The 26,543-nt window shown below is 35.5% G+C and overlaps 1 protein-coding gene across 15 annotated transcripts in view; it reads right to left on the bottom strand.

Annotated features, from left to right (window-relative positions):
• Cadps (calcium-dependent secretion activator 1) overlaps window positions 1–26,543 on the bottom strand; it is a 44,323-nt gene that overhangs the window by 12,095 nt on the left and 5,685 nt on the right. For 9 of the 15 annotated variants that reach the window (XM_013313364.1, XM_013313367.1, XM_013313369.1 and 6 more), the window contains exons 2-18: window positions 19,046–19,125; window positions 11,380–11,463; window positions 10,347–10,440; window positions 9,708–9,816; window positions 9,233–9,400; window positions 8,289–8,464; window positions 7,821–7,906; window positions 6,808–6,816; window positions 5,494–5,651; window positions 4,835–4,915; window positions 4,460–4,629; window positions 2,092–2,248; window positions 1,353–1,474; window positions 763–907; window positions 546–652; window positions 187–362; window positions 63–83 (exon numbers count right to left, since the gene is read on the bottom strand). In XM_013313364.1, the coding sequence (XP_013168818.1) occupies window positions 63–83; window positions 187–362; window positions 546–652; window positions 763–907; window positions 1,353–1,474; window positions 2,092–2,248; window positions 4,460–4,629; window positions 4,835–4,915; window positions 5,494–5,651; window positions 6,808–6,816; window positions 7,821–7,906; window positions 8,289–8,464; window positions 9,233–9,400; window positions 9,708–9,816; window positions 10,347–10,440; window positions 11,380–11,463; window positions 19,046–19,115 (1,933 nt within the window). In that variant the 5' untranslated portion in view covers window positions 19,116–19,125. Of the gene's footprint in view, window positions 1–62; window positions 84–186; window positions 363–545; window positions 653–762; window positions 908–1,352; window positions 1,475–2,091; window positions 2,249–3,385; window positions 3,395–4,459; window positions 4,630–4,834; window positions 4,916–5,493; window positions 5,652–6,807; window positions 6,817–7,820; window positions 7,907–8,288; window positions 8,465–9,232; window positions 9,401–9,707; window positions 9,817–10,346; window positions 10,441–11,379; window positions 11,464–19,045; window positions 19,126–26,543 lie in introns of all 15 variants that reach the window. The other 6 variants (XM_013313365.1, XM_013313378.1, XM_013313379.1 and 3 more) reach the window with 4 other exon arrangements.

Here is a 26,543-nt window from a genome sequence, read left to right as displayed (position 1 = left end):
TAGGAATATCAAATTTTGTAACATATATATAAGGATGGAGACAATATAAAAATAAGTCTTACCTTGACCAACCATCAGCTGAGCTAAAATAATAGTCGAAAATAATTAAGTTATTAGTAAATTATTTTATAAAAAGTAAAAGTATTAAGTATCGTAGTCTGAAATTCAAATCAAACAATATCTTACCACTGGCCAACTCAATATAATCTACAGTGAACCCATCAAGTTGCATCATTTCAGCTGGCTCAGACTTCTTATCTTTGTACGAGCAGAGCGCAAAGGTGTACTGGCTGACTTGCACCAACACCATGTATCGACGCTTCCATTTGCGCCATACATTTTTACCAATCACATGGAGGTATCTAGAAGGAAAATTGACCACAAGTACTTATGACAAGAAGGAAGTAAGCAAGTACTTGGAGTAAACGGCCATACAAGAGAGAGGGAGAGAAACACTTTTTGTCTCAGTCACACTGCAGCATATGATTCAGACAACGAGTGTCCCTTTCTTTGGTCTCTTGACTCCTCTTAAAAGAGGTACGTACCCACAATGCTTCATATTTAAAGGCTTGTCCATTCTACACGCAATCTTGATCCTCAAGTCTTGATCAGGTAAATTCTTTGGTACTGTCATACGATGCCATTCAGGAGCCTAAATAAGCGTGTAAAATTATTTAGTTAAAGTTTAAATAGTTATTGTATATGTTAGAGAAATTAGGTTTGTACTAATGGGGTAGACAGAGCTGAGACATTTTTAATTACCTTACTGGAAAGTGGTGTTGGTCTTAAAACAACTTTGCCTAATTCCTTATCCTCTAACGCTAGCACTCCTGGGTTTTCTGTGTACAGCTTAACCTTTACAGCTGGCAGAGGTTGTGTAGTGCTGAAGTCGCCTTGAGTATCCCACCTATAGATTAAAGTATCTTAAGTTACGTGTCTATACGGACCTTAAAGTCAAGTACTGTTTGCATATTGCCTACAATGTAAAACTTATCGTGAGTTTCTGAGACTGAAATCTCCGTTTAAAACATATTCTTATCTCTGTTTTGTCAAAGATAATGATAGGGATACAATCTTACTAATATTATAAATGTTTAGATGGATGGATGGATGTTCGTTTGAAGGTATCTCCGGAACTGCTGAATGGATTTTGCTGAAATTAGTCATACATATAGAACATAGCCTGGAAGAACACATAGGCTACAAATTATATTTTTTTTTAAATTGCGCGCGGACGTTGTCGCAGGCGACAGGTGGTATATTTTATACAGCGATTTTTGTCTCAGAAACTCACGGTTAGTAAGTCATATTATCTTATTCTTTGGTATCGCATTATGAAAAGATATTCTTACATAGGTTTTGAGGCTTCAGCTTGATCTGTCTGTAGCTTGTCACCTCCCTCCACTTCCATGGTGCAGTAGACGATCCTGTTCGGCGCCAGAGACTTCAGACCCTTTACTTCCATAACTACCACCTAGAATGGATCCATTGACAACTATTTGTCATACCTACAGTCACTTAAAGTTTAAAAAAAGCTAAATTTCGTATCATCAGCTCACTATACGTCCCCACTAAGGGGCTCGGAGCCTACCCTAAGTTAGGGGTGATTAGTCCATAGTTAATGCTGGCCCAGTGCGGGCTGACTTCACACATGTCTTTGAAATCAATTATGTGCAGTTTGCATCACGATGTTTTCCTTCACCGTAAGAACGTCAGACAAATGTACATATGTAAATCGAAAATTGACAAACACATTGGTACATGGCGGGATTCGAACCCAGGACCGTGCAGATTACAAGTAATGCTGAAACCACTGAGCCACCCACGCTCTGTCGTATTTAAAATCACACCTTTAGAAAACCCAACTTCAAAACTAGTAAGAGTATTATCAAGACTGATTTGAAAAATAGCCCTAATATCATAATTATCATGATTCACGTGAAAATCCACTGCGTTGTTGTCCCACCACCACTATTATTGTCTCTATTCCTTCAAAATGAATAAAAGGGACAGCAATACGATTTGATTAATGTTCCTTCAAAAACCCAAAGTTATTTTACACAGCAACACAACATCGATCCTTTGCGTTACCTCAATTTGGAATGTAAGAACCACATCCATTTTAGTGAGTTGTGTGTCGACGTCACCCCCGTCTCCTTCACCGGTCAGCTTGTTCGCTAGAGATCCTTGCGATCTGAAACACAGCTGCTTACTCAACCTTGGACTCGGATCTGGTCCAGCATTCGATCTGTCTCAATTGAACAACCACCAAAATTCAATAAAAAAAGAAAATTTACAGATAGTTACCAAGAATTTAAAAAGAGCAAAACATTAATTTATTTGATAATGTTATTTGAGTTTACATTTATAAAAAAGATTATAATCCATCACATGATCAAGCAAGTGTTGGAATAGAAATTCAAATGATTCGACAAACAGGGTTTTAAGGACAAACATTAAAACAAGCCCATGGAACAAGATGCATGGTGGCATACGAAATGGATCCATCACCGATACCAAGAATGATTAAGCATCGCAAGGGGAAACGTTACATAGTTTTTTTAATACATACACAAGCATATACTAATTGTAAATAGGAAGTATAATGGTCGCTATTTCTTCTATTTTGTTAAGCAAAGCCCTAAGTAAGCGCTAAGCAATCTTTTGTTATCTAGTGTGTCGTTCCTCGTATGTACATAACGTAATGAAGAGAAAAGATAATGAACTAAAAGATGAAAAAGAAGGAAGTGAAGACGAGCTGTGTGTTTAAGCTTCTGGGATTCAGATTGGTATTTTCGTATCATTGGTTTATTCTACAAACTAGGGGTAATGCTAAAGCTTAGTTTATCCGAGTATCTTAGCAAAGACAGCCTGTTATAGTTTCTACCTCTTATTATGTCTATTTAAAGCTAGTTGTCTGGCTGTGTTGTGAAAGCAATCCTAAGTTGTCATACTTTGTTATATTAAGACCAAAGTAACGTCTTCATAATCTTTAATTTATAATTTCCTTTGTTTTCGATCAGATATAGTTAAAATATATGCATTAACTTTGGATTGTTAAATTCCTTTCCAGTTCATTTCAGTTCATATAATTGGATTTTTAGTTATTCCATTTGCTATTCACTTTCAACGTTTAACTTCATTGCTTTGTTCAAGATAAAATTAACAAAAGCAATTCAATGTCTTAACTATCATTTTACAATCGGAAATTGGTCTTTTCTAATCTTTTAATGTCAAAGATTCCGATGTCAGATTTAAAGTGGTCTTTTGGTATTGTGATGACAACTTAAGGATTTCAATAATAAAGAAAAGGTTTACGGGTTGGTGTAAAAGGTTCCCGCTACACAAGACACGTGCGCAAATTAATCATTTATATATTTATTACTTGTACTTCCTTTTTATTATCGTCCGGATATGTGCCAGGGACAGAAAACCAAAACAGAAATGAACAAGTAGAAAGGATAGAGTTACAAAGATAGATTACTGTTTAGAGACGTACCAAGTTTTGTAAAGAATGTTAATACTAATTGAGTAGTAGTTCTGTTTAAAATCATTCAAAGATTTAGATAGTTTAATATAATTCTTATGATATTGCTGTATTTGTCTTATGTGAATGTTAACGCAATGTGTTTGAAAGTGAAAAGATTTAATTTGATTAAATCTTGTCTTTCACATTCTAAACTCTATGTTTAAAACAAAGATGAACCGTTCAGTTTTTAAGGTTCCGTACCTCATAGGAAAACGGAACCCTTATAGGATCACTTTGTTGTCCGTCTGTCAAGACCCTTTTTCTCAAAAACGTGTAAAGGTATCAAACTGGAATTTATATCAAATGTTCAGGTCTGTCGATAGGTGCTGTGAAAAAACTTCTAAGACAACCCAATCAAAAGATACGACCGTTTATGCCGTAAATTTACGCAAATTTTCGCAAGGGAATCAAAACCTACAGGATACTTCCCGTGAACTTAGATTTTTTTTGATAGCTTTGTATACATCATTTAGTTTTGAAGATAAAACTTAACGCATTTCTTATGACTGTCATACTTCTCTAAATAGTATTTCTTAATTAATGATCCAAATTCAGTGTAAAACGAACTTAATTTATATGAACCTTTAGACATTGATTAAGCACAAACTGCCATCGATTATCTGCAACATTGACTATAGATGATAGAGAAGAGTTTGTTTAATATGATTACGAATGACGACAATTTTAAGGTAACACACAATTAGGGACGCAAGAACATCTAGACAACACCAACATTCTGATACAATTCGATTATTAATATAATAATAATAAAAAAAAACGTTAAAACAACTTCAGAAAGAAGTTTCTAGATTCTATAATGAAACTTTGAATGCAAGAAAATGTAATTTACTTTCTAGATTTTAATCATCGAATTACATCAATGAAATATAAAACATTATGATATTTCTAGACATTTTTTCAGATACAAACCTGTGATTATACCGCTTGATACGATGTAGACCGTATTTAGAGTCAGCACCGCCTTTTGAGACAGGCAGAGACTCTAAATTGGCCATCAATAGATTGATGGAAGATTTCAATTCTTCTATGTACAGTGACTCCATTTCTTTCAGCACGAATTTTGGCATCAACTTGCGGTTCTGTTAGAATAAAACATTTTTCAACTTTACTTTTATTTATTGTAACTTTGTCATTAAGTAGGATAGGTTTTCGTCATTTCAGAAGACACTTTTTTTTTAATAATTTGAACTTTCACCATCCAACTTTCATCTATTCATATTTTCCTAGGACCACCTAAATCATTGCAGTTGTATTATGAAAGAAATTCGTTAATTTTAATCTTACCTTTTCCATTTCGTTGACTTTTTGCATTCTTCCGTCTAATTCTCTTCTAATCGCTGCAGCTTGTTCATCAGCTGAATCCAACTGTTGGTAAGTTATTGAATGTAAGATAAAAAATGTAGAATGTAGAAAAAAAATCATAACACACATTAAAAAAGCCAAAACATAACCTCAATAAACATATACTGGATAAGCGAGAAACCTCTATAAGCGAGAGTCATTGGTCCCCATAGACTAACTCCATAAGCGAGGAACTTATAATAGAAAATATTAAAATAATTGAATCTAACAAGGTATAAACATAACTTTGGACAAGAAATTTGACATGTAAAATAAATTTCATTGGAAAGTAAGTTTAAAGTTATGTCCTATTATAATACAAGTATGTATTAAAAAGCACTTGACTTTCAATCTGCAGGTCCTGGGTTCGAATCCCGCCATGTACCAATGTGTTTTTTCATTTCCGATTTACATTTGTACATTTATCTGATGTTCTTACGGTGAAGGAAAGCATCGTGATGCTGCACATATCTGAGAAGAAATTCAAATATACGTGTGAAGTCAACATGCACTTGGCCAGCGTGGTTAACTACGGCATAACCACGCCTAACTTAGGGTACGCTCCGAGCCTGGTGACCTATAATGAGCTGATGATATCTTACCAGTAAAGCATTGAAGAGTAATTGATGTTCAAATTTCTTAACTCCTAATATCTGCTGGAACATATCATATAGTTGTTCTTTGCTGAGTATGCATTCAGCATTGAGGCTCTGTTGTTGTGCTCTCGATGGTCGTTTGGTTTCATCATCACCAGGTATACCTTTTAAAAATATATTCCATTTTTAATACTTTAACTTTAATATGTTGCTGTAAAGGAATGTTGAAGTGCAAAATAATAGACAATTTTAAAAGTTTTTAATAAAGAATGTAAACGTCAATTTAAATGTAACGGAAAGAATTGAATGTGAAAATTTTAAAATTCTTCAAATTTGGTAAAGCTTTAATAATAAATTACATATTGTATTCTTATATACTTACAAAATCTTTACATAAAGTACTATATACGATAGTTTAGTTCAAATGCTTCAAATTACATAACTGAATAAATTTTAAATACAAAGGAAGCAAATATGAACAAAGCCTCATAAACCTTAAAGCTTAAACACATTAGTACTTACCAGGTACCTTTATACATAAGAAAATATTACATATCGTAGACAAAAAATCGTATCACACATTAAAAAAACTAAAACATAACCTCAACAAACATATACTGGATAAGCGAGAAACCTCTATAAGCGAGAGTCATTTGTCCTCGTAGACAAACTCCATAAGCGAGAAACTGGGTTTAGAGAGAAACTTTTATAAGCGAGAAATCGCTATCCCGTAGACTCTCACTTATTTAAGTTTGTCAGTAATTAACAGAAATTAACACAGAATTATATATTAAGCAAATAAGCAACATATAATAATATGCAATGAATTTCAATAGTCGTAACACATGCGAATAATACTTATATCTCTGTCACTTTCAAAGAGGATAAAAGAAAAGGCAAGAGAGCAGAAATTAAGCAGGAAGTAGAAAGGTATATTAGAAGTAGTAGGTTTTTTTTAATCAAAAGGTGGCAAACGAGCAAGCGGCCAACTTAAATCGCAGAAATAGCGAAGTGACCGTTGCCCATAGACATACGCAATTACATATGCGATGCCTACCTTTAATCGACGGAGGAGAGGATGTACAGAAAGAAAATATCTTCCCTTTCCATGCATCCTCTCATCCGGAAAGTCCACTTCCACATCCCATCCTTTTCTTGAAAGTCGAAAATCTGATGCGTCCTTAGATAATGATGGTATAGGATGGTAACATTGGTTTTATAGAGGTGTTACGACAATGGAAACTCACTAATAGACATAGAAACGAACATACAAGACACAAGCTGGATAGATAAGGAAAATGAACTGACATCCGATGGTACCTGTTATTCCTGTTCAAGTTGTGTGAGAGAGACATGTCGTGAGAGAGAGGGACAGAAACACAGAGTGAGACAGATGCAGGTCACACATTCGTTAAAATGATGATGAATTTTGTAATAGTGTTTAGTATTGAGGTTTTTTTACAACAAACATTTTAATATTAAAATGAAGTATAAGAAAACAAAATTTTCGCTTTTAAAATATTTATAGTCGGCATTAGAATTTCAAGAGTGATCTTTAAGAGAAATTAAATTTACTAATTACAAACTTTATAATAATTTTGGAATTGTTGCAAAAAATATCTATCCATAGTTAATAATTTCAGCATCATCATCATCAGCTTACTATACGTCCCCACCGAGGGGCTCGGAGCCTACTCTAAGTTAAGGGTGATTAGGTCATAGTCAACCACGCTGGCCAAGTGCGGGTTGGTTGACTTCACACATATCTTTGAATTTCTTCTCAGATATGTGCAGCATCACGATGTTTTCCTTCACCGTAAGAATGTCGAATAAATGTACATATGTAAATCGGAAATGGAAAAACACATTGGTACATGGCGGGATTCGAACCCAGGACCTGCAGATTGCAAGTCAAGTGCTTGACCCCTGAGCCACCGACGCTCTCGATTATCTTAGTTAGGTTAATTTAAATTAACTTTGTTATGTGTTCTTGTTTATAGGTTATGTCTAGACATTTTAACTGATTGTAATGTAAGGTAAACAGATATTATATTAATGATAATTGAAGTCAGTACACTACACGTAACACACATATATTTTGATCACAAACATTCAGATGCAGGTAAGCTATTAAAAAGTGAGGCGTTAACACATATAGCTCATGCCCATTCAATGGCACATCTAGAAGATAAAAGTCATGAAGACAATAACATAAAATAAAGTAAAATCGTGACAAACGAACTGATTGTTTTATTTATAAAGTCTTCTGGAAAGTATTTATCGTCATGACTTTATCTTTTTTTTTATAAAATAAAATTAATTTAACTTCTTACCTGTTCCTTTCATGATGCAATCTAATTTAGCAAGCCATGTTGTTAGTACTGTCTCTTTGCTTAATCCATCTATCTCAGGCAAAGACCTATAAAGATAATATATGTGGGTAGTAATAGAATTTTTCAATTTGAACATTTTTGATGTCTAATTATTTAGACAAAAAATTACAGTTAGAAATTAACTATCCAAATACCTTGATCCTAGTTTTATCTAAAATTGAATTGTTTAAAGTGATAGTAAATTAGATAAAGTAGGTTACAGTGTAGTTTAAAATTAAACAATTGTGTTCATCAATAGCCAATAGCCTAATGGTTAAGGATACGGATTTCCGATCAGGTGGTCTAGAGTTCAAAACCAGCCATTCGACTATTGTAAGCCATATCCTAGCACAAGGGTAGAGGGTACAAGAAATATTAATAAATTAGCAAAAAATCTGCTAATATTAAAAAATTTTAGAATAATCTTACCTGACTCGTTTTTCGATGTTATTTCTGAATACTTCACGAAAATCATGATGAGAACAGGCGCCGGATTTCACCATTTGTTCAACTCTTTCTGATTTTAGAAATACATCGTAGTAAGATTGCACTGCATTTTGGAATGCCTCGTCTGCTAGGATTTGAGTTTCACCTTTGAGGAATGCCTGAAAAATAAATACATGATTAAATAAGATATTTCTTAAAGAAAACTCGTAAATATATTTAAAATTAAAACGATATACATTCTTTATATAACACTGTTACGATTTAAATTTAAATGCAAGAGAATCTGGAACAGAAATCAAGAAAATACAAGAATTGAAGTTAGCACAATTAAATTTGTTGCTGATTAAGATAGATAGATAGAATAGATTCAACTATTAGTAATGGTCTACTATCTTTAATATAAAAATGAATCGCAAAATGTGTTGGTAAGCGCATAACTCAACAACGCCAGGACCAATTTGGTTCTCTGGTGATGGACACGGGGGAGTCCATCACCGGCGACTGAGGGTTGCCTCCCCCCCGAGAGGGAGCCGCCTCGGCAGCTGGCGCAGACGGGGCCGCGGATGAGAGCGAAAGCGTGCCCGTCCCGATGCGTTGGAGGAACAGAGGGGTTTAGTGGGTATGCCTCCGCTAAGGAGTAGAATCCCACATAACTACCGCGTCCCCCCCGGGGCGCGGAGTATGCATAAAGCATTCCCCTCTGAAAAAAAGGACCAATTTGGTCAATTCTTTTTTTTTAATGTTCGTCGAAGTTCAAAGATGGTTTTTACGGCGAGAAAAATTCGAATAATTGCCGGGAACTAATTATTTTTTTTCTCATTTCACGCGGACGGAGTCGCGAGCGTCAGCTAGTTACTAATAGTTGAATCTAATCCTGATCCTGATAAAAAAAAAATATCTAGCAAGTAATAATTTTAAGAACAAACCTGGAATCGAGCCTGAATAGTTTCAAGTTGATGTGGTGTGAGTTTTGTATGTCTTCTTGTCATGTCTGTTGGTTGCTTCGCGTTGAAAGGATGTGCTATACATCTTGATACAAACACATAGAGTTGCAGACGACGCTTCTTATCTTCTTCCAACTTCTCTATTTTCTCCTTCAAAGGCAAATTTCCATTACTTTCTAAAATTCTTCAGAGATTAACTCAATTTGAAATTTAAAATCTGACTTATAAATAATTCTTGGATTAAAATCTATTGAGTTTTCAATCCTTGATTTATTTATGGCTTAAAATATTGAAATTACCATTAAGTCCTCAGGCGAGCTTAAAACATACCATAGACACGACCACAGTATAAAGCAATTCAATATTTACCTACTAAAATTTTCTTACAGAAAGTAAACAGTAGGAATAAATTAAAGAAGATTGCTGCGACAACAGTTAAGGGTTATGTTAAAGTTACCTGTGGGTCTTGATCTTTATCTGAATGACTGGTACCAGATGGACTCGGTGAAGGCGCCGGTGCTTCCCCGGAGCTCGCGCTGCCCGTTGACGTCCTGCGCAAGAACGATCTAAAAGATCGATAGGGTTTAATTGATGTCATATGAATTACGTTCACACAAACAGATTGTACTAACTTATGGTCTTAGTTAGTTCCTTTGCTGTATTGATTTTTATCTGTGTGTGTAAACTTATGGTCATGTTGTGATACTAAACACTAAATTAAGTAATTGCTTTTACTTCTAATTTACTTTTAAATTTGATTTCTGTTATACCGTCTCTAGTATCTATTTATCTATTACTAACTGTCGCCCGCGACTCTACACGCAATGTAAAAAAAACATAATTAGTAGCCTATGTGTTTTTTTTGTCTGACTGTGTTCTATATGTAAGCGAAATTTTATCTAGATTCGTTGAGACGTTCTGGAGATACCTTCAAACAAACATCCATCACACATTTATAATATTTGTATGATTTTCTTCTTCCTCTATTCTGTTTAAATCTTTTTCTAGTATTAATCTACGTATTATGTTTCTACTTCTACGATGTTTCGTGAGACGAAATGGTCGTGGATATTTTATCTGGACTAGTGTTACTTACGCGTGTGGTGGTGGTGCGAGCGCAGCTTGCTCTCTTTGTCTGGTCGCTGGATGGAGGGGAGCTGCTAACGGTGCTGTTGTTAGTGGACTTGCACCTAATGAATACTAAATAATTAGTATTAGTGATAACTGTACTTTTTGACTACGGCAAGTTGTATTGACAATTGTTGTCTCTTGTTTTTCAAAGGGAATGAAAGAGAAGGTCTCTACTATAGAGAATGTAATTTAAAGTTCAGTTAACTTTAATTAGCTGTCTTTTTATATTCAGAAATATTATAAAGTCGAAAGTTCTACTTAAATGAAACTGAGTACTAATCAAGTAATATTAAAACTCAATTGAAGTTATAATTTAAAGTTATTCTAACTTAAAATGAGTTATTCTCATCAGAAACTAGCTCAAAGCTTAACTTTATGAATGAAAATTGCAAATCTACTTCCATTAAGCTCCCAACGACCTTAGTAGGTCAACGAGTCGTTTCTTAAATTTCATGAGAGCGTTAGTACGTTTTAATAAAATGTTTATGTTAATGTAATTTATTTGCATCGTTGAAAAGTTTTTTTCTTATTTTTTGGTACATATATTTTTGTATTTTTTAAAATTACCATTTACGTTTTCTCTTTATTATATTTCTTAATTTCTTTAAAAAAAAATAACAATGCATTTGTAGTATTTAAAACGTGAATTTTTAATATTTCCTTCTTCGTAGTGTTAGGAATAAAATCTGGAAATACGCCAGTGTATTGACTAAACACTAGCCTTAATAAAATGTCGACGTTTATGTCCCCTCACTATTCATTCTGACACTTGACTTTGTAACGAAAGCACGTCATTCGCTCCAAAGTATTTTAACTAATAATGTCTAAAAATAGCTAGACCTTTTTCATCATTATTATCAGCCTGGGGTCGTCTGCTGCTGAACATAGGTTTCTCCCATTGATTGTCACAATATCCTGTGCCATCCGCATCCAGTGTACTCCCGAAATAGTACTTCTTAAAGTTATATATAGATAATTTTTAACTATTCTAGACTTACCTGGTAATCCAGCTGTCGAGCCTCGTGGTAACTCAGGCTTGCCACGCACTGAAGGACGTCCGCCAACCAGAGAACCCGGCGGCACTAATAAAATGTAAAGAATTGTTTTTTTTTTTTATATCATAAGGTTTCAAACGAGCGAGCGGCCACCTGAAATCGCTGAAATAGCGAAAAGACCGTTGCCCATAGATATACGCAATTGCATATGCGTTGCCTACCTTTAATCGACGGAGGAGAGGATGCACGAAAAGAAAACATTTCCATGCATCCTCTCATCCGGAAAGTCTACTTCCATTTCGGATCCTTTCCTTATAAGAAAAAGGTTAGGAAGGGAAAGAGGACTAAATTAGGTCTCATGACGCACACTCATCAGACGAAACGGGGTACTGCTTCCACTTCACGCCTGTCTTCTGTGTGGTCGTGGTATTTCACCGGGCGAGCCGGGACAATTCGTGCGAAGATGTTAAAGCGGGCTCTACCACTGTCAATTGAAATTATCGTTTTTAATAAGAAGAATATATTATATTTATGGGATATATATTAGTAATTTTAAAAGAATGGATGACTGTAAAGGGCGAGAAAAGCGATGTATGGATGGATGTCAAATACGAAATGTGTAATAATGGAGTCAATTCGAATTAAATGGCTGATATGTATGGATCAGTGCATGGTAATGTATGGGCATAATGATGTGACAATGTTATTGTATATTTCTAGTACTTTTAGTAGCTTTTGTCATTTAATTTAGATAAGCCTAGTTGAAATCATCATTTTCGTTGATCGTAATTTTTTTGGCAATCCAACGGAACTTGCTGATACTAAAGATCCATGTTCATATAATTTTTTAGCCTCCGTAGAGATAAGAGAACATACCCATACTACGTGACATTTTTTTGTAGGTTTTTCGACCCCTTCCTCCCCTCCCTCCTCTCCCTTTAGTTTTTACGTAGTAATTCCTAAAAACCTATGTACTACGTATATATATATTATATGTAACATATTTTGTTGGTAATCCTAAATAAAAAATTATAAACTTTACCGTTAAGATTAAGTTTATTTTCAAATCTTTATATATATAATTCTTCTGTGAGTGTGTATGTCAACTTCTCTCAAACGACTGGACCGATTTTGATGAAATTTTTTGTGTGTGTTCAAAGGGATCTGGGAATGGTTTAGATTCACAATTTTGTCCGCTGGACAATTTTTTTTTTAATTAAATTTTAATTTATTAGTAGTTGTTGATTTTGGAATGTTTTACATTGGATCCGACAGACGGCGCTACCATCGCAGTGTCAAATTGACAGACAACGTCTGTCGGGTCCGCTAGTATAAATATAAAATTTTTCTTGTAAATTTAAGTACATCATTAAAAACTCTTGTACACCTACGCAACGTCTGCTATCAACCATTTCATATTTAATACTCCAGCCCTCCTACATTTTAACCTTTACATTAATATTACAATAAATATTATTATTATTCATCACTAGTTGTCGCCCGTGACTCCGTCCGCACGCTATGTAAAAAAAACATAATTAGTAGCCTATGTGTTCTTCCAGACTATGTTCTACATGTATGCCAAACTTCATCAAAATCTGTTGAGTCGTTCCGAAAATACCTTCAAACATCCACCCATCCATTCGCATTTATAATATTAGTAAGATTTTAATTTGATAGCTAGTAATAAGTCAATAAACAGGGCGTGTCTCTGTATCTACAGGGTGTACATCAATTCGTGCCCGTGGCCCCGTCCCGATGCGTCAGAGGGCAGTCAGGTTTTAGTGGGTATTCTGGTCACCTTCTGTGGCCGGCGAGTCCCACACTCCCTACGCCATTGCACCGCCCGGCGTAGGCGTGCGTAAATGCATTTCCTGACTATAAAAAAAAAGGGTGTACATCAATTACCGTGATACTTATTAAAAATATCTTTGTCTCATCTTTATCAAAGAGGATGTGAGAGATAAGAATATGTTGTTTTACATGTTTTTATAATTCAGAAACATAAAAGAATAATATTTAAAGAATCGTTATATGACAAACATCAAAGAAATATGTCACGTCATGCATGACCTTGTCTTGTCATCTATAGAAAATGGATATGTTTGGAATGCATAGCTTTTTAGAAAATTGAAACGAATGAAAATACTCGTACACTTTTAGATTAAATCGATTTTTATGACAGACTTGGTTAATCATCATCGTCATCCATCAGCCCTATCAACATACAATCCATTTATATTTTCTTCTACGTTTGAAGACATTTTATTACATTCTTGTTTATACTTTCACTAGTTGTCGCCCGTGAAACCGTCCGCACGGAATTAAAAACAAACTTAATAAATAGGTTATGTGTCCTTCCAGACTATGTTCTACATCTATGCCAAATTACAGCGAGATCCATGCAGCCGTTCTGGAGATAACTTCAAACAAATATCCATCCGTCTAAACCAGTCTTTCCCGAAGTGTGCGATAACGCCCCCTTGTGGGCGCTACAAGTTCCAAGTTGCGGGTTATAGTAAAAGTTTGTTTACAATTCTCCGTTAATATACATGTATAGGTCAAAATAATTAATTAATTTAATTTGAAATTATAGTGGTTTTTAAATCTATGAAAATGTGGGGGCGCTAAAAAAAAATTTATTCTCAAAGTGGGCAAAATAAGTTTGGGAACCACTGATCTAAACATTCGCATTTATAATATTAGTAATATTATCTCTGTAAACCATAGTAAGCTTTTGGTTACCACTAAAAAATCTTTAATATATATCATCAGCTCACTGTACGTCCCCACCGACGGGGCTTGGAGCCTACCCTAAGTTAAGGGTGATTAGGTCATAGTCAACCACGCTGGCCAAGTGCGCGTTGGTTGACTTCACACATATCTTGGATTTCCTCTCAGATATGTGCAGGTTGCATCACGATGTTTTCCATCACCGTAAGAACGTCGGATAAATGTACATATGTAAATCGGAAATCTAAAAATACATTGGTACATGGCGGGATTCGAACCCAGGACCTGCAGATTGCAAGTCAAGTGCTTGACCACTGACCCACCGACGCTCTTAATATATTTTTGGAAACATTAATGTGGCAGACGAAAGACCATATAGTAGAATATGGAATAAAATTTACGCATAATTTGACCTATATAAACAAAAGTCCTTTTATTATTTGATCAAGGGTTTTCCAACGTTCCCGCTTTTGTATTTGATAGGAACGTATTGTACCGACATAAACGGACAAACAACGACCTATTGTGCTTTTATTTAACAACAGAAAAGAACAAATATGCTTGACATGACGAGTAATTGCTGTGTTAAAGTTTACTTTGTTGTAGAAATTACAAATGATGTTAGAAAACCCCAATTTAAGTAAAATAAGATAAATGAATTTAAACTTACAGAACGTTTACGACTTAAGATTTTTTCTTTGTGCCTGTGTAGTCACTGTTTGCCTTGAAGAGGTATTAACAGCTTCACCGGGCTTGAGGTGGCCGAGCGCAGATGGCGCTTAGCCTGAACCTCGTTTAAGAGTAACAAGACTCGAGAGCTCCCTCAGGAGCCTCGGCTCGGGCTGTTACTTCATTATAGTTACCGGATTGGGAGGCCACCGAGCTCTTAGATCGCTTAGGTAGACGCTCCATGGAGTGACTGGACTCAAGGGCGTCCAAGAGGGGACCTCGGCTTGGGCTGTCACTCATTACGCGTTTAGCATTCCGATTCAAGGGTGCCCGAGAGGGCCGAACCACGGCTTGATCGGTTGCTATTATCTGATTGCTATTAATACATCTAAAATTACTACAAATTCGGAAAGAGTTATCTCTGGGAGAAGAAGTGGCAGAAGAAACTCTACCAACGCATCTATTATTAATAGGAGGAAATCTTCCTACTATGAGGCCGTATCGCGACAATGATTGTCGCAGCCGACAGCGACTGCGGCGTGTGATCTGTCTGGACTTAAGCTAATTTTATCGCTTAACTATATCTTGTACTATAAAGAACTTTGCTATCGTCGAATAAATTTTATACAACGCCATCTATCGCTTTTCCTTTTAAGCATATATAGCACGACCCTATCTGAAGTACTTGTAAGTTTTGTCAGTATCACGCTTTCTTATCCTCACAAGCTCTTGACACCTTTGTTAGGATTAAGGATGTCCTCACAAGGAACATACTACACTGTCGAGTGTTCTACGCATAGTCTATGGAACGCCGACATTATAAGTTTTGAGTGGGTTGATATAACATTGTATTTAACTGTGGTAGAGCCCGCTTTATCTTCGCACGAATTGTCCCGGCTCCCCCAGTGAAATACCACGACCACACAGAAGACAGGCGTGAAGTGGAAGCAATTCCGCGTTTCGACTGATGAGTGTGTCCCGGAGGCCTAATTTGGACTAAATTCCCTTTCTTTCTCTTCCCACCATTTTTCTTATAAGGAAAGGATGGCAAGTGGAAATGGACTTTCCGGATGAGAGGATGCATGGAAAGGGAATATATTTTCTTTCTGTGCATCCTCTCCTCCGTCGATTAAAGATAGGCAACGCATATGCAATTGCGTATGTCTATGGGTCACTTCGCTATTTCAGCGATTTCAGGTGGCCGCTCGTTCGTTTGTCACCTTATGATATAAAAAAAAATTATCATTGTAGTCATAGTCAGTATCTGTCGATCTAGCTCCTTATGAAATGAGTTTGGCAATTTGTTTTTATAGCATTGACAGATTTTTTTTAATTTGATATAAGGTTAAGCGATGAAGTGGCCTGAATTAGTCTAAATAGCGAAGCAACCATAGACTATGGACTATGGAATGACTGTGCGAAAGCGGATATTTGTAGGAAGGGGGTAGACTCGGATATGACGGCTGATAGAGATGTATGGAGGAGTAGTACATACTGTGCCGACCCTCGATAGGGATAAGGGCAGGTTGATGATGAGCGAAGCAACCATAGACCTAAAACATCATTGCAGATGCATTGCGTACTTTTACGACGGGACTGGGACTCAAGGAAAAGGGGAGAAAATTAGCCCTCCGACGCATAACATTATTTAAAAGTTACGTAAAATATGAAAAGCATTTTTATTTTTAAATTACTTAAGTGTGAATGAAATAAGTCTCCGGAATTCCTGAATAATTCGATTCTTATTTAGAATTCCTAATTTGAATATCGATATGGAATTCTGAAGGTTATTACAGCCCTCTATTTCGTATGTCTATAAACCTTGGTACGATATCTCGATGTTGGATGGAAGCCAAAAGTCGTTCAATGCGCGACAAGACATCAGACCTAAGTTATTCGACCTTTACATTATTTGAACTGAACTAAATGGTATGGAAATTTCTGGCTGCCTTTGCAAAACTGTGACCTTATTTTTGTAGGAATCGTAAAATACTGTGAATGATGGTATTACTAGAATAAAAACCGAAATAAAAAGCGAAACAACTTTTTGAAATATGCTTTTAAAAGTATTGTGTTCTAAGCAACAATTTTATTTAAAGACTAGCTGTCGCCCGCGACTCCGTCCGCGTGTTTGTCTAAAAAATAAAAATTTTGGAGTGGACTACCCTTAACATTTAGGGGGATGGAAAATAGATGTTGGCCGATTCTCAGACCTACTCAATATGCTCACAAAATTTCATGAGAATCGGTCAAACCGTTTCGGAGGAGTATGGGAACGAAAATTGTGACACGAGAATTTTATGTATAAGATTTCACATAGAATGAATGTCATAGATACAAAATGTTTTATGATTTTTTACATACAGACACTACAATATTATTAGATGACGAATAAGATTCTTAGTGGCCAGCTTAACCTGTTTGGTTTACAAACTCTTCGGTTACAAAAGAGGTCGAATACGTCAAACTTCACTTTAAATTACGAAACAAGTGCCGCTTACTATGTACATTTATAAATAAACTAAAAATAGGAAAAGAAGTAAGAAAAGTAAATGAGAAAGTAATTTCTAAGTACTGCTTTATCCTACAGAACATCCTACGTTTGTTTATCGTAACTTAATCTCAGGATGGTGATCAGTTTCAGACGCTTTATCTAAGTTATGTTATTACTTTAGTTTAAAGTTTCCTAGATTTATGCTTAAATTTACAAAACAGGTAAGACTGTTGTAATTAACGAAGTTTGGCATCATCTATTTTAACTTGGAACACCATGTATTATAACTTGAAACATCCTGTATAAGCATTAGTTGCGAAATTAATTAGTTAAATTATAAGGATCTTTGTTTCAATCTTTATCAATATTTTTACAAAAAAATCGGTATTGATTTTAATAAGTTACTTAGTTTTAAGTAGTTTTTAGTTTAATTTTTAAGTAGTTAAAATATATAATAGATAAAAAATTTAAGTTGTAAAACCGTTACTTAGCACAATTTGCTATTATGTTAAAAGACAGTTAATTACAAAATTGGCGAAAGCACACATGATATAGGACACTAAGTTATAGTACTAAGTACGCAGTCCATTAACTTAAATAAGTTACGATGCCTCGTATATATTTATGAGGTAAAGTCTAGACAAGGTTGTGTCGCACTTAGTTAATGTTCATGATATACTATTGTATATTTTACAACTACGTGTTTCTTTTATAACTTAAATTTTTTGGAGTTACTTAATTAAAACTTAAATGTTACGCAGAAGAAAAAACTCGGAAGAGGTCTAGACCTAGAAATTATCATCATCCTGTATTTGGATACAATTTTACAAACTCAGTAACTTTATCTTAATAATATGACTAAATTATTAAGATAAACATTAGCTGTCACCCGCGACTTCGTCTGCGTGGCAGAAAAAAATAACTTAATTAGTAGCCTATGCGATCTACCAGACTATGCTCTACATCTATGCCAAATTTCATCAAGATCCATGCAGCCGTTCTGGTGATAACTTCAAAAAACATCCATCCATCTAAACATTCGCATTCATAATATTAGTAAGATTAAAATTTTTCTTTACGTTCCATTTCGGGCTACATATTGCCTGTATCACCGAACGACTTGGCAAATATCCATAAAGATCCATTGTAAACAAATTTTATAGACATTGGCCATTTAATGTCTGGACCAAGCGATTACATTTTATTACGTTAAGAAGTTCTTAGATTATTGGGACAAGAAAAACAAACTTAAGCGTATTTGACTCAAATGATTAGTCGTTAGGGGTAAACTAACAATTCAAAGCATCAAACTCAAAGTTTTTGGTTAAAATAAGCCAGTGGTAGAGCCCGCTTTAACATCTTCGCATGAATTGTCTCCGCTCGCCCGGTGAAATACTACGATCACACAGAAGACAGGTGTCAAGTGGAAGCAATTCCGCGTTTCGTCTGATGAGTGTGCATCCCGGAGGCCTAATTTAGTCCCCTTTCCCTTCCCACTCTTTTTCTTATAAGGAAAGGATGGGAAGTGGAAGTGGACTTTCCGGATAAGAGAATGCGTGAAAAGGGAAAATATTTTTTCTTTCTGTGCATCCTCTCCTCCGTCGATTAAAGGCAGGCAACGCATATGCAATTGCGTATGTCTATGGGCAACGGTCACTTCGCTATTTCAGCCATTTTAAGGTGGCCGCTCGCTCGTTTGCCACGTTATGGTACAAAAAAAAAATATCTTGGAACTTTGAATAATCATATAGATATAATAATATGATTACTGACCTGGTAGTTTCGTTGGTTGCTTCTTATGTTCATCCTCGCTGTCTTCTTCAGATGAGCTTGGATCGATCATTTTGTTACTTCTGTAACAAAAAAAAAAGTAGAATCATTGATTGAAAATATATACATAAATCTTACTGATAAAATGCAAATGTTTAGATGGATAGATTGAATTTATCTCCAGAACGGCTGCACGTATCTCGCTGAAAATCATAGATGTTGATGAGCGAGTGGACTGTATGATGATGTAATGAAAGGCTGGTTGGTTGCTGATGATTGTAATGCAAAGGATTATAAAAACAAATATGATTTGACAAGTATGTCGTCGGGCGGAATGGCATGGCGCAACTGGTAGATGCAGAGTGAAGGGCGCGCGAGGCGACGGGTGCGGTCTGTAAGGGACCGCACTGCTGCTCCGCCGTCGGTGCAGTAGTACCAAACAGATGTAGAACATAATGTGGAAGAAGACAGAACTACTAATTAAATTTTTTTTACGAGCTTAGTTGCGGGCCACAGCTTACGCTATATTTATGAAACACAGGTCTGAATAAAAATGGCTAACCGTGTATCGTGTTAAAAGGTCAAATGTTGTTCGCATGCCTCGCTGAATGTATTCTTACAATGTTTTTATAGGACAAGCTGACGCTGACAAGATTATATGAACATTGTATTTACAAGAATAAAAAAAACATTATAAAGACGACGGAAAATGTAAGGATGGAAAGAGCGTTTGGATTAGGATGAATTTTGGAATATTATTTTATATAATAAAAAGATAAAATGAAAATAATAAATAGAATTATTAGAAATAAGGAGAAAAGCACACACTGTTACGGACTATGTTTACAACTAATCGTTTTAAATAAAGAGAAAAAGAAAGAAAAAACATACAAAGTTCTAAATACAAAAATATAACAATTATGAATAAAAAAGTGTACAAAGTTCCGTATCTGTCGGCAACACATTATAATATGAAATATTTAAATTAAAATAACATTAATTCTATTGATTAAAGTTATGTAGCATTCGAAGGAAGAATACATTTAACAGTGGTAGAGCCCGCTTTAACATCTTCGCACGAATCGGCCCGGCTCGCCCGGTGAAATACCACGACCACACAGAAGACAGACTTGAAGTGGAAGCAATTCCGCGTTTCGTCTGATGAGTGTGCGTCCCGGAGGCCTAATTTAGTCCTCTTTCCCTTCCCACCATTTTTCTTAGAAGGAAAGGATGGGAAGTGGAAGCGGACTTTCCGGATGAGAGGATGCATGGTAAGGGAAAATATTTTCTTTCTGTGCATCCTCTCCTCCGTCGATTAAAGGTAGGCAACGCATATGCGATTGCGTATGTCTATGGGCAACGGTCACTTCGCTATTTCAGCGATTTCGGGTGGCCGATTGCTCGTTTGACACCTTTTGATATAAAAAAAAAAATACAATTCGAATGATGACTTATTATGACTTTCTGACACCAAAATCTCTGTATAACATATCGTCATCCGTGAGTCAAAATGTTTTATATATATAATTCTTCTGTGAGTGTGTATGTCACTGAACTTCTCTCAAACGACTGGACAGATTTTGATGAAATTTTTTGTGTGTGTTCAAGGGGATCTGGGAATGGTTTAGATTCACAATTTTGTCCGCTGGATAATGTTTTTTTAATTTATTAGTAGTTGTTGATTTTGGAATGTTTTACATTGGATCCGACAGACGGCGCTACCATCACTGTGTCCTTCAATTTTTTCAGTCAGTTTCAAATTAAAGACGTGTAGACAGGACAACGTCTATCGGGTCCGCTAGTCTCTTTATATAGATCACTATACATCCCGACTGAGGGGTTCGGAGCCTACCCTAAGTTAGGTCACTAGGCCTTAGTCAACCAAGCTGGTCAAGTGCGGGTTGACTTCACACATATCTCTTAATCTCTTCACAGATATGTGCAGCATCACGATGATTTCTTTCACCGTAAGAACGTCGGATAAATGTACATATGTAAATCAGATATCGAAAAACACATTGGTACTAACGGGATTTAAACCGATGACTTGCAGATGCAAGTCAAGTGCTTAACCCCTGAGCCACCGACACTCTACGCTTTCACGAAAGTTAGGAAAATTTTATATTGTCATCCCTTTCATTATCTTTGAAAAAAAAAGTTAACGATATATTTTAAACGTGGTTTTCGGTCTCAGAAACTCGTGCTTATACTCCAAAAACGCGCTATTAAATTGTAAAAATATGTTTTCATTTCTTTTTATATTTTAAATAAAGTGTGGCAGAATATTTTCAATTAATTTTAGGATTTAATCAAAATTCCTGCAGCACAAACCCTTCACATAATGAGATTGCGGCACAAATTAAGATACATGTTGAATATACGCTGTGCGTGTTTGAGTCATGCATAGACTGGCTATAAGTACGTGGTGTTTTGTGCCTATTTTATTTCCGCCATTTTGGCGCTGATGGTTGTGGTTGTAAGCAGTGGTGAGTATTCGAAATTCGACAGGCGCGTTTAAGTCGGAACAAAGTTGTCATTAACAAATGACCTATCCATTTATAGATGTATATCCACATATTTTTATATTGGTAGGCAAAAGCTTTGATAACGTTCAGCCACTTATAAGGGGGAAAGAAGCATCTAGTAATTGAGGCCAGATATTTCATCAACATCATCAGCTATAAGTTTCCACCGAGGGGCTCGGAGTCTACTCTAAGTTAAGGGTGATTAGGCAAGTCCATAGGCCGAGCGTCGATGGCTCTGGGTTCGAGTCCCGCCATGTACCAATGTATTTTTCGAAAATACTAAAAAACAAAACCAAAAATACTGCAAATAAGTGGTTGGTTAAAGACTGTTAATTTTTTTAAGGACTTTTTTAAAGTTTAGGAAACGCGTCATAACAGATTAATGCTCAAAGTAATCGTGTAAGGCAGAAATAATACTAAATAGAAAAACGACGTGTAAATACATGAAAAGAGAACTATGCGATATATATATCGATTTATGCGGGGATTTCCCAAATTTTCGTATTACGTTGTATACCCGACTTCCCGCAGAGCGACCCGAATACCTGACGCATATTAAAATGCTCCAACATGACATACTACAGAAAGCAATTACAACTGCGTGTTTACTAAATTGCTTCTAACATTGACATACTTCAACATTAAAAATATCTAGAATATTCTATCTTTTTGATTTTTTGAAGACAGGCGTAAAGTGGTAGCAATTCCGCGTTTCGTCTGATGAGTGTGCGTCCCGGAGGCCTAATTTAGTCATCCTTCCCATCCTTTTTCTTACATGAAAAGGATGGGAAGTGGAAGTGGACTTTCCGGATGAGAGGTTGCATGGAAAGGGAAAATATTTACTTTCTGTGCATCCTCTCCTCCGTCGATTAAAGGTAGGCAACGCATATGCAATTGCGTATATCTATGGGCAACGGTCACTTCGCTATTTCAGGTGGCCGCTCGCTCGTTTCTTATGATATAAAAAAATCTTAGTAATGTTATTATTGCAAAAATTTGAATAGTTGGATTGGGACAAACGAACATAGTAGCTTTTCTTTAATTCATAGTATACGAAGTCGGGAGAGACAGCTAATATAAGAATAGAGCCTTGACTAGACGCTACTTAACACCTAAGTAGATTTACTTATAAGACTACTTAGAGCTGTTACACACTTTTAAGTCTTCATTTTAACTTTATTATGTAGTTATGTATATGATTGTGTAACATTCACATACACTTTTAGACAGTATTAGTTTGAAAGTTGAGAGTGTCGGTGGCTCAGGGGTCAAGCACTTGACTTGCAATCTGCAGGTCATGGGTTCGAATCCCGCCATGTACCAATGTGTTTTTCAATTTCCGATTTACATATATACATTTATCCGACCATCTTGCGGTGAAGGAAAATATCGTGATGCAACTTGCACATATCTGAGAAGAAATTCAAAGATATGTGTAAAGTCAACCCGCCAGCGTTTAACTTAGGGTAGACTCCGAGCCCCTCGGTGGGGACGTATAGTGAGCTGATGATGATGATCTATGTATTTATTATTATTTATTTACTAGCTATAGCTCGCAAATCCATTCATAGAAATCATAATAAGTAGCATTTGTGTTCTTCCAGACTATGTTCTACATGTGTGCCAAATTTCATGACTGACTGGACTGACACACCGACGCTAAAATAAATGATAAATAATTTAAATTCAACGAATACGCGCCAATTACTTTGATATTCTATTTTTAGGTTGACGATAATAGAAATTTTCAGATACACTTAACTCAATTCAGTGAATCGGGAGAGATTCTGTATTTGGAACATGAGTACCTATTCAGGTTTATTGAACGATATAACCTAGCATTTGATGCTTTGTTATTTCAGGAATGTTTAAAAAGGTTTAGAAATGGTAATATGATTCTAATCTTACTAATATTATAAATACAAATGTTAAGATGTTTGTAATAGGTATCTCCAGAACGGTTGCATAGATATCGCTGAAATTTGGCACAGATGTAGAACATAGTCAGGTACACAGAGGCAACTAATTAAATTGATTTTAAACTTATATAAAAATAGCTATAACACTCACGTATGTTCGTCCGGTGGCACCGACTAGTTTCGAGCCAATCAGGAGCCCTTCATCGGGGTGAGTGACACTCCTGAGCGACGGGTGCCCGCAATATAATACCAGTCCCACTCACCCTGATGAAGGTCCCCTGATGGGCTCCAAACTAGTCGATGTTTTAGCCGTTTTTATATAAGTGTATATAATCACGAAAGTTTGAATAATTTAAATTGGTTTTAATTCTAAAAGAAAAACTTATTTTAAAAGTCTCGTTTAAATTAAATAAATTATTAATTTCATTTCTGCTACTTTCTGTAGTTAATAGAAAGATCTTAGAAATCTAAATTAAATATTTTTCATGATAAAAAATATAAGACTGGACTTTATACTCGTTTAGTTTTTATATTTCTTTGAAACGGATTTAAGGAACATTAAATTTACCTTAGTATTTATACTAAAGTGCTTTTAATATTGAAATTAAGTTTAGGTGAAATAAGATACCTAAATCGACCACTACCCACTGAGGGGCTCAGAGCCTACCCTAAGTTAGGTGACTAGGCCATAGTCAACCACGCTGGCCAAATGCGGGTTGACTTCTCACATATTTTTGAATTTCTTCTCAGATATATCCAGCATAACGATGTTTTCTTTCATCGTAAGAACGTCGGATAATTGTACATATGTAAATCAAAAATCGAAAAACACATTGGTATATGGCAGGATTCGAACCCAGGACCTGCAGATTACAAGTCAAGTGCTTAAACCCCTGAGCCACCGACGCTCTCGATATTTAAATAGAAAATAATTTCGGTTTACTAAAAAGAAATAATTTAAGAAAAATACAAAGATAAGAGAATACAACAAAGGTTGATATAAATCCTAAAGGTCTTCTTGTTGCTCATATAGAATCCAATTATCTCAAACAAAGGATACATATTGTTTGAGAAAACTAAAGAATATTTACAGACAACAGATATATTAAAGAGCAAAAGAAATATATTTTTTTTCCAACAATGCCAGTAATGTCAAGGTAAAAGTAACTGGCAATCGATAAGAGAAAAGTTTTATGAAAAGTACCTGTCGCCCGCGACACCGTCCGCGCGGAATTAAAAAAAAAAAACTATTGGTCGCAACGTAATGTTATGTAACCTAAAGCCATCCTCAATAAATGGACTATCCAACAAAAAAAGATTTTTTTAAATCCGACCAGTAGTTCCTGAGATTAGAGCGTTTAAACAAACAACGAACTTTCCGCTTTATTATATTAGTATAGATAATTGTAGTTAATGATTAAGCACATTTTTTTTATATATCATAAGGTGGCAAACGAGCGAGCGGTCTCCTGAAATCGCTGAAATAGCGAAGTGACTGTTGCCCATAGACATACGCTATTGCATATGCGTTGCCTACCTTTAATGGACGGAGGAGAGGATGCACAGAAAGAAAACATTTCCATGCATCCTCTCATTCGGAAAGTCCACTTCCACTTCCCATCCTTTCCTTATAAGAAAAAAGATGGGAAGGGAAAGAGGACTAAATTAGGCCTCCGGGACGCACACTCATCAGACGAAACGCGGAATTGCTTCCACTTCACGCCTGTCTTCTGTGTGGTCGTGGTATGTCAATGGGCGAGCCGGGCCAATTCGTGCGAAGATGTTAAAGCGGGCTCTACCACTGTTAAGCCATTATGCCATAGAAAAAAAATTGAATTAAAAGCACTCAAATATGGACCTATTTTTGGTAACCAGTAAAGTCAATTAGTCCCGATGCTCGACCACCATATACGAGAAAATCGGGTTGAGAAAACCTCTGTAAGCAAGAAAAATATCTCGCTTAGTTCAATTGTATTTCTTAATTAAAAAGCCAACAAAGACACATTTTTCATTGCAGTAATCTACTTAAAAAAAACATTTTACTCTTAATTATCTTACCAATATTATGAATGCGAATGTTTGCATCGATGTTAGAAGGTATCTCTAAAATTGCTGCATGGATCTCACAGTTTGGCATATAAGTAAAACATAGTCTGGAAGAACACATAGCCTATTTAATTTTAATTCCTCGTAGACAGGGTTGCGGGTAACAGCTAGTTATTAGTAATTTTGTAAAGAAATAATATTTCTCTCTTGATTTTTCGTTATAATTTCAATGTCGAAATAAATTGAAAAACAGTTTTATATTACAAATCCAATTTCAGTTAGAAACTGAAACCCTTTTCATTTAAAAGGAAAACTTTAAATAACAAAAGGACGTTATCGGCTTCACCGCAATTAGCTAAATTTATTATCGGGTCGATCGGAATGGGGTTAGGGTTGTAAAATATTCAAGTTCTGTTCACCAAAGTTATGTATTTTCAAACGACTTAGAAATCAGAAGGTTCTTAATACTTATGCTATTTATATTTGTGGTCTCAGAACTTCGGTCCTGGAGAACCAATTATATTGATTCTTTTTCTATTTGAAATTCCAAACTGTGTTATACATCTATGCCAAATTTCATAAAGATATGTTGAGCCGTTCCGGAGATATCTTCAAACAAACATCCATCCATCCAAACATTCGCATTTATAATATTAGCAAGATATAGTTGTAGCCAGTCCTTGTCACGTGTTGAGTACTTAAAGGTTTTTTTAACTAACAGTTGCATGAAAACTGATTCTTCGTAGAATATTCTTAATTAAATATGAATCTTATTCAATTGCAATAAGGTATTTTATTGATATTCGCTAAGGAATTTGCTTCCAAGCAATATTATTATGATAGTATGAGATAATTAATAAGTACACACAATCTAACAATTTATTACGCCAATTTTCTCACTAATAATGTGTCGTACGAGGGCATTGTAGTATCGTTAGCCAAGCAACTATAAGTAATGAAGAAATTCAACGGGGAAATGTGTGGTACAAGTTATAAGCGAAAACCTAATCC

Source organism: Papilio xuthus, unplaced genomic scaffold (assembly GCF_000836235.2).
Source record: "Papilio xuthus unplaced genomic scaffold, Pxut_1.1 DF827570.1, whole genome shotgun sequence".
Taxonomy (NCBI): domain Eukaryota; kingdom Metazoa; phylum Arthropoda; class Insecta; order Lepidoptera; family Papilionidae; genus Papilio; species Papilio xuthus.
This window is presented reverse-complemented; position numbering and strand designations above follow the sequence as displayed.